Here is a 9607-nt window from a genome sequence, read left to right as displayed (position 1 = left end):
TATTACTGTCCTCGACTATTTCAGACAGCGACAAAGCAGAGTATCTCCTTTAGGCAATGCAAATGCTAAACCTCAAAAACTTCACTTAAAAACAGTCCACTCTCCCCTTTTCTCTTCAAAATAAACCACTTCTCCTGCGTTCGCTGTAACCAGGAGCCCATGACGGATTCCAAAACGGGACCAAAACAAAAAACAAAACAAAAAAAACAAGATGGCGTCCGGTCCTCTAGATGGCGCCCGCGGGTTGGTCCGGAGCCTCTACTGCTTGTGTATGTCCTCGCTGCGGATGATCTTGTAAATGATCCAGTAGAAAATGTTAAAAATGAGAAAGACGAGGGGGAAGGCCACGCGGGACACTGTATCGATGCGCTTGGCTCTGCTGATGAAGAGCTTCTTCATCTCCTCGATGCTTTTCTCGGGGGCGGAGCTTGTGGTGGTGGTGGGCTGGGGCGTTGTTGTTGTTGCTGCCCTTGATGGCCATGCCGTCTTTGGGCTGCAGACACGTGGGACCCATGCCGTAACCCTGGAAACCAAACCGCCCCTCGCCCGTCTCGTCCTCCTGGAAAACAGGGAGAGGAGGAGAGAGGAGGTGTTAGGGGAGAAATGCACAATGTTAACTCTTTCCCCCATGAAGACGACATTTGACAACCCTCCTTGTTTCCTTAATGATGTGTTTTGACACCTCCGCTGTTTCACTAAAGATGTGATTTGATGAACATTAGAAACAGTTCCTGTTCCTGGGTGTATTTTGTGGATAAGTTTAGAGAAAGTGACTTTTATAGATTTCAAAGTGATGATGAAGTTTCGGAGAGTGAAACTTATGAAGGTGAGAATGCCGCTGATGCATCTGTATGGAGTCCTGCGATATTCGAAAAAACTATCTGGAACTTTATACTCGATTATGGACCAAAATTGCCCCGAAATCTGGATGTTGCCCAGGCTAATCCTTTGAAATAGTTCAGTCTTTTTTTCCAAGATGCGACGTTTGACATAATTGTTACAGAAACAAACTCTTATGCGGAGCTCTGTGCACAAAAAAGTAGCCAAGATGACAAAAACTGGACACCCACTGACGGGGAAGAGTTTTATTATTATATTATTATATTATAATAAGTTAAATTAGTTGAATAAGTTAAATGGAAAAAACAAATTAGGTGCACACAGGTGTAAAACAGATAAAAACAAGTGTACACTTGTATCTGGTGATATGAAATCTGTTTAAATACTTTGACAAATACAGTTTTACATTTTTTTAAATAAATACACTACTCAGAACATGCATATATATGATGCAGAATGTAGTTTTATGTTTTCGATTTTGCACCTGACCAGGTGCAAAAACTCTCATTTTCAGTGAGCTGTTATAAACCTGTAAATTAGTTGAATCACATTTAAACATCCATAAATGAACAGTTCAGAGTCTGAGGTTTCCAGAGATACCAAATGTGTCTGTGTTTCAATAAAGTTCATGAGTGTGAAAATCATTTATAATCACTCGTGGACGTCCGTGTTCTTTTATGCAGTTATGCTCTATGTGTGTAGCCCTAGTAATATATGTATGGGTTGTTCCTAGTGGGCGTCCAAGGGGGAAAGAGTTAAAGGTCTTTACACAAAACAGAGCCCACCAGAAGTTGTCATCACATGTTTCTAAACGTCTACCTGGTTTGTGACGTAAGCATGAATAGAACCTACTCCAGGTTTGAAATAATCCAAATGATTCTAATGAAGGTGTACCGAGCTTAAAAACACAGTGGAGCACCTGTATTACCACATGACATCACAAGGTGGAACAGGGTGTTTTCAGTTTGAGAGAAGCACTCAGCCTAAATGTGCAGGGTTTGCGTGTTTAACATGTTTGAATGAAACAAAACACAACACCAGGTCTGTTTGTGATGAGGAAACTATAATAACATAGATCCCTTAGGACCGTTTACTTTGTTTTGGGAACTCGTATTGGAAAAAAGAAAGCAGATTTAGGTGTCTCTTGGGTGTGTTTTGTGTTTGTGTTGAGGTGGAGACAGAGCAAACCTGACATTATCAATCTGAAATAGCTCTTGCTGAAAAAGATCAGGAAAAGGTGGATCAACATGACAAATACTGGGAATATCTGAGTCATCAAAGCTTCACAACAGCAAAAAAATCTGAGTTTAGTTAAATCCATTTAAGTGAAAAGCACAGACATCTTCCCTGTCCACAAATGCACAAAGCTCTTCCCTCTGCATGTTACCCTAAACCCTAACTAAATACCGTATTTTCCACACCATAGGACGCGCTCATAATCCTCCAACCCCATCAAAAAACGACCGCGCGCCCCACGACTTCAGTAAACTACAAAGCCGCACCACCTGCAGCGCACGCAAACACACACGGAGAAGACAGCGAAACACACCCACAGACACACTCATCACTCCACGCCGACGAGGAACGGAACGGAAGAACAAACCGAAAAAGCGAGTGCAATGTGCCACTTCTAGACACAACTGAACAACTGAGTCACTGCGAACACGCCGACAATCCGTTGGTCCCAGACAGCACCCTCCCTACACGCCACAACTGAACAAAGCCCAGAGTCACTGTGAACGCCACAAACAAACAAAACCACTCACCCATCACACTGTTGTGTTTCGTTTAAAGTCCGGTGCGGTTTATTTGTGAAAAAAGTTTGAAAATAGACCATTTAATGAAAGTGTGCCTTATAATCCAGCACGCCTAATAGTGTGGAACATATGATAACCCATATTTCTACTACAACAGGCTGAAGTACATTACAGGTCAAAAGTCTGGACTCACCCTCTCTATCAATGTTTTGCTTCTTTTTTCTTACTATTTTCTACATTTTAAATACCAGTACACTGCAAAAAACAAAACAAAACAAAATCTAAATAAGTTAAAATGACTTAAATTAAGAACATTTTACTTTATTTGATTACTGTATTTTCCACACTACAGGGCGCACTTAAAGGCCTTTAATTGCATCAAAAAATGACTGCGCGCCTTATAATTCAGAGCGTCTTATATATGAATTTATTGGGGTGTCTTAGTACGACTTTAGTAAACTACAAAGCCGCTCCACTTGCAGCATTATGGCTCCCGTAGTCAGGAGCATCGTGGAGTAAAACATACTGTGATTCCTTTTAATATCAAAATGCACCTGTCAAGAGACATGCTCACAACGCCCACTTTAAACTCAAGGTGTTTATAAAGTGAAAGTGCGAGCTGCGTGGGAGCAGTGGATGAGAGAAGGAGAACACACATTCACCAAGACAGGGAGACAGCGGCGAGCCACTTATGCCACGATCTGCCAACGGATCGTGGACGCCTGGACAACTGTGGTCCGAGCTTTCACCAAGACCAGAATCATCACTGAACTGCCAGGGAACAGTAACCACACTGACTCAGATAATGACGAGAGGGATGTGGACGTGCTGGACGCTGTAATCGCCCAACTGTTTGAACAGTTATGAGTTATTGTGAATATTCTAACAATTTAACGTCTCAGACAGTATTTTTTTTTACACGTTACAATTGAACAAAGTTGAGAGTTAGTGTGAACGTGTTAAATAATGTTTGTCTGACTTATCTAACTGTTGTGTTTCGTTTAATGCGCCTTATAATCCGGTGCAGTTTATATGTGAAAAAAGTTTGAAAATAGACCATTCAATGACAGTGCGCCTTATAATCCAGAGAACCTATGGTACGGAAATTATGGTAGATTTAATTTGACAAGTAAAATTATCTAATGGAATAAGTGTGTTTTTCTTAATTCAGGTAACATGAGATTTTTTTTTCTTATTTTAAGTGCAAAGAGTTGTTATTTTTCTTATTTTAAATGTAGCCAGATGTATTTTCATGTTTCAACTCCAAAAAGTCTTGTTCCATTGGCAGATCATTTTATTTCTCAAGTGAAATTTACTCAAATTATGATAAAACTTTTTGAATTCAAGTGATCTTAACTTGGCTAGATTTGAGGTTTTGCGGTGTACGTACAAAGGACATCAGCTATACAAAGCAACATATTTGAAAAAAAAAAAGTTTAATAAATCGAATAAATATTTAAATATAAAGGTAGGTAATTTGAGAATTTGGCTTGGTATAAAGAAAGTAGAGTTACCGGTCAGATCTGTGGAGAGACAATCCCGCTCCCAGTCAGAATGCCTGTTTTTATTTGATCTTTTTGAGCTGTAAAACCACCTGTAATTGAATAAATATAACATAGAGCTGTTTAATGTCAAACTGTGGAGCATTAAGTTTGTTTTGGTCCATTTCGTAGCTTCGCCCTTGGCTCCGCCCACATCACAATGCTACTCTGTGATTGGTCTAATCACCAGCCTGGCCGCCGCCGGGAGCAAAAACGAGACGGATTCTCCTGACAAACATGTCTAGCATCCATTTTAAGCGCTCGAGGTCTGCGTCAGGGCGGTGCCTCCGTGAAGTCCTGACCCCAGACGGTTTGACTGACACGTGTTGGTGCAGGTAAGTTGTGTTATTTTGCCCTGAGCGTGGGAGATACCAGGCAGGTGCTTAGTCACTGGTCTCTGGCTCTGTTATCTGCTCCACAAACTCAGAGTTATATATGAGCCAAACAACAAAGCCAAAGTCACCTCCAAACTCCTGCAGCTCTGAGTTTTACACCGAAGACACGGGGAGAGATTACACAGAAACACCAGGCCTGGCTTTAAAGATGCATCGTGGAACTTTTCTGGTGGAGGGGCTGTCAAATGTTTTCTCTGTGGAGATGTTTTCACTTTGTCTAGAATGTTTCACAGTAAGGCATTAAACCTTCCTATCTTTATGGAGACAAACCAGACCAAGTTACAGGTCAGATCTGTGGAGAGGCGACCCCGCTCACAGTCAGAATGTCTGTTTTTCTAAGTATTTTTCAACTATAAAACCACCTGTAAATGTTTGATCAGTGTAAATTGCTTTAAAGGTAAAGACATGCTGTTTAATGTCATTATCAGCCTGTAGTGTCACCGTTGTTACTTCTGTAGTGGTTTGTCTTCCTTACTATATACTTTAATTTCTTGGTTCACTGTTTTATGAAGATCCAATGCTACCTCCTCCTTTCCCTGCTCCCGCTTCCCTTCTCTCCTTATTTGGCATTTCCTGGGCGGGTCCCCAATTCATCACACCTGCTGAGCTCCACTCCTGGTTCCCATCCAGTAATCATCTCCTGCAATAAGAAACTCTGCTCTCCAGTGCCAGATCGTTCCGTCAACCCAGTGGTGAATTACTCAGGCCTTTTTTTGTGTGTTTTTGAGCATTCGGAAGATTTTTATTCTTACCTGATTCTTTTGTCCGTTCCTCAGTTCTTCCATTTGGAGCCAGCCTCATCCTGTTGCCACCTGTTCCACAAGCCTCTGGTCAGCCTCAACCCCACATACCTCACACTTACGGCCAACCTGGACCCGTCCTGCCTCCCCTGGAACCGATCCCCTTTCCGAGACTAATTTTGTTAATAAATACTTTTGGTTTCTGCATATTTGGGGAAGACCAGTGATTTTTCCTTAACAGGTTGTTCTTTTTACAGTCAGTCTGATATGGCAGATTTTAGGTTTTCCTGTTCTGTTTTGTCTTTTTGTGTTCTGGTGAGTCTCCCTGATGTTTCCTTTTCACATTCCTTTTGGTGTTACAGGTGTACAGGAAGTAACAACAGCTGATACACGACACGTCATGTCAACAAGGTAAACACACTTTACTGCATTGTCTTTAAAAAGAACTCAAGAAGTTAATGTTTAATGTCATACTGTGGAACATTTCAGGCGTTGCCATTTTTGTTTTGGTCCATTTTGTATAGCTTCAACTTTGGCTCCGCCCACATCAAAATGCTGCTCTCTGATTGGTCTGATCACATCAACACGACGGATTCTCCTGACAAACATGGGAAGCATCTGTCTTAAAGTCATACTGTGGAACATTTCAGGCAGAACAATATCAGAACCATATCCAGGGTCCATCACCTGCTTGTCTCCATGGAGATGTTATTGCTTTGCCTGAAATGTTCCACTGTGGTATTTTAACTCCTCTACATATCTATTCAATTAAAGGTGTTTCTGTTGCTCAAAAATTACATTACATTACATCTTGTGAGCAGGCTTGCCGCTACACAGATCTGACCTGATACTGATTCCGGCCCTCCACACCCCTCTGTCCCCAATCCAAGTCTCAAAAGCTGTCATGGACTATTTTTTTTTTTTTAATGACATTTGGCAAATAACACGTCTGCATCTTGTATTTTTTTTAATTTTTTTTTCAATTAAAACACATTTATATGAAGTGTTTGTATTTGGATTTAAATAATTATATGGCGTATTCACATTTGCCTCCCAATTTGGTGGCGAATTTTCATTACCTGACAAGCTCAAACAATAACGGCGCAGAGTTCAGAGGAAATGGCTCATGTTTAAGTATAGAAATTTGACAAAGTGCAGAGTTTTCAAAGAACAGTGAACGGCCGATTATTTTAGTGTTCAGTGTAAGGAGCGAGCAGGTTTTCAAAGAATATGAACTGCGCCGTCAGGGTCGTACAATTCTGTCATTCGGCCGACCCGAACTCGGCGCCCATCAGTCAGGAGCCATAATGTGGCACCCAGAGAAAAAAGTTTGACTCCTGCTGTATGTTTAATGCCACTGTGACACATTCCAGGCAGAGAAATAGCATCTCCAAGGAGACCAAAAAAGTTACAACCAACAGCTTTAAGTTACATGTGTCTTGTTAAAGCTAATTCTGATTTAAGATGTTTGGAGGTTATTTCATGGAGAAAAATTTATATAATATTGATAAATTTATTTAAAGCTTTTAATGGGTTTAGACTCAAACTGAAAACACCCAGTTCCAACTTATGTCACTGAGTGGTGATACAGGAAGTGCTCCATACACATTTACTAGAATCATTTGGATCAGTTGCAGCCCTGAGATTACACAATTTGAAGCTACAACTATTTTTTTTTTCTTTTAAACTTCTTGGTGCACCAGAGGCTCTTGTAGACGTCAATCTCAACTGAACAAAAGGCAAAACAACATTAAACAATATTCTATTGTAGAGTAACAGTTCAGTTGAGATTAAAAATAGCTGTTAACTTTAAAACTTCCACTTGATGACATCACAAGATGGAACAGCACATTTTGAGCTTTGGAGATGTAGACAGACTAATAATGCAGGATAACTCAAACATGTGTGAATGAAACAAAACACAACTCCAGGTCTGTTTTTGAGGAGGTAACAACATAAGATGACTTAATGCTCACAAGGGTCAGTTTTGTGTAATATAGCACTTTTGAAATAAAACAAAAATACATATTCTAAAGAATTCTGTCTTCCTATTATCAAATAAAATACTAAACCAAAAAAATTCCTTCACATTTTTCTATCTTAAACCCTGCTTGTTTCTCCCTGGGCCTGGTTTCATCTGTGGAGGCATTTATCAGCACAAGCCGGAGCACTGCAGCCGAGTCTGATCAGCCAACAGCCTTTAACGACCGCCGCAAACCTCTGCAGTGACCACAAATCACCCAGAGAGACGCACTGCCTCCCGCCGCCACCAGAGGGAGACACACTAACACAGACAGAGGAGGAGCAGAGGAGAGAGGTGCAGTACCAGCCAGCGCCACCAGAGGGAAACAGAGCTACACAGAAGGATCAAGTGTAACTCATAAACTCATCGTAAGAGGAGACAGGATAAACACTGTGGAACATGGCTGTATAAAGCAGTTCATTTGTACTGCTGTAGATTAGAATGAAGGACGAACCACAGACTGCTGTGCAAACAGACCTAATCCAGAAACAGATGGTTACTACGGAAACAAGGACAGAACCAGGACACATAAATTTGGACACACCTGGAGGCCATTTATTCTGCTGACCAGCATTAGGAGCCTGTCATGTGACCATGTTTTCTCATCAGACATTTATTCACACATGTTTGAGAAATTCTGCACATTTAGTCCGTGAACCTCTGTCAAATGCAATCTGTACCACAGCCCCTCACCCTCACCCCACCACCACCAGATTTGGTATGTTATACTTCATACCAGAGGTTTCCAAAGTAGGGTCCAAGAACCCCTGAGCAAACTCAGAAGTACTGCAGAGGCCCCAGAGGATGTTCACACAACAAGCAAGAAAACAGAGTTTTACATCAACTTTTAAATCAAGATATTTGTTTATATTTCTTTATCTGAGTATTAAAGGTGCATCGTGTCACTTTTCTGATGGTAGTCAGCTGCTTGCTTCTATGGAGATATCATTGCTCTGCCTGGAATGTTCCACGGTATGACATTAAACAGCTTAACATCTTGCATTTATTCAATTACAGGTGGTTTTATAGCTCAAAAATACCTAGAAAAACAGACATTCTGACTGTGAGTGGGATCGCCTCTCCACAGATCTGACCTGTAACTTGGTTTGGGTTGGTCTCCATAAGATAGAAAGGTTTAGTGCCATACTGTAAAACATTCCAGCCAGAGCAATAACATCTTATTGGACCGTCCACCAGAAAAGTTACACCATGCACCTTTAAACTTAGACACTACAGTGACCTTTAATGATTTTCTTATATATCTTGCAGATCTCCACTAAAGTTGTAGTGTAACTTTGGAGCACCAAGCAGCCCTGCGGAGTCAGATGCTTCCCCAGCAGAAGAGTGTGTTTGTGGGGAGGCCTCACAGTGACCCCCCCTGTGCCCTTGGTCCTCTCCGGTCGTATATTGTGGCCATGCTCATTCTTTAGCTCAGGTTTAATTAGCAGTTACGAGAGGAGGTGCAGTAAAGATGGATGAGGTGCGTACACACACCATGTACACACAGTGTGTACACACATATTTGTGTGTGCGTTTGCTCCTATGGGCCTGTACATAACACAGGTTTAATTTAAAGCTAATTCATTTGTGTTGTGAAGAAAACAAAGCTTTTCTCTTCTCCCCAAGGACACATCTGCTCCTGCATTTAAATAAGGACAGACCCTCAAAGTGGACTGCAGGGCTCAATACTACTACTACTACTACTACTGCTACTACTACTACTACTACTACTACTACTACTGCTACAACAACTACTACTACTACTGCTACAACTACTACTACTACTACTACTACTACTACTACTGCTACAACAACTACTACTACTACTACTACTACTACTACTGCTACAACAACTACTACTACTACTACTGCTACAACTACTACTACTACTACTACTACTACTGCTACAACTAAACTACTACTACTACTACTACTGCTACAACAACTACTACTACTACTACTACTACTGCTACAACAACTACTACTACTACTGCTACTGCTACAACTACTACTACTACTACTACTGCTACAACTACTACTACTACTGCTACTACTACTACTGCTACTACTACTACTACTACTACTACTACTACTGCTACACTACTAACTACTACTACTACTACTACTGCTACTAACTACTAACTACTACTACTACTACTACTACTGCTACAACTCGATTTTCTACTACTACTACTACTACTACTACTACTACTACTGCTACTACTACTACTACTACTACTACTACTACTACTACTGCTACTACTACTACTACTACTGCTGCTACTACTAACTACTACTACTACTACTACTA

The 9607-nt window shown here is 41.0% G+C and overlaps 1 protein-coding gene across 1 annotated transcript in view; it reads right to left on the bottom strand.

Annotated features, from left to right (window-relative positions):
- Positions 1–258: 258 nt before the first annotated feature.
- The window catches only part of glra1 (glycine receptor, alpha 1), a 279246-nt gene continuing 269897 nt past the window's right edge, over positions 259–9607 (bottom strand). The window contains 2 exon segments of the mRNA XM_020920567.2: positions 259–441; positions 443–559. Of these exon segments, the coding sequence (XP_020776226.2) occupies positions 259–441; positions 443–559 (300 nt within the window).

Source organism: Boleophthalmus pectinirostris, unplaced genomic scaffold (genome assembly GCF_026225935.1).
Source record: "Boleophthalmus pectinirostris isolate CB_2022bp ecotype Guang Dong unplaced genomic scaffold, ASM2622593v1 HiC_scaffold_23, whole genome shotgun sequence".
NCBI classification, from domain to species: Eukaryota; Metazoa; Chordata; class Actinopteri; order Gobiiformes; family Gobiidae; genus Boleophthalmus; species Boleophthalmus pectinirostris.
This window is presented reverse-complemented; position numbering and strand designations above follow the sequence as displayed.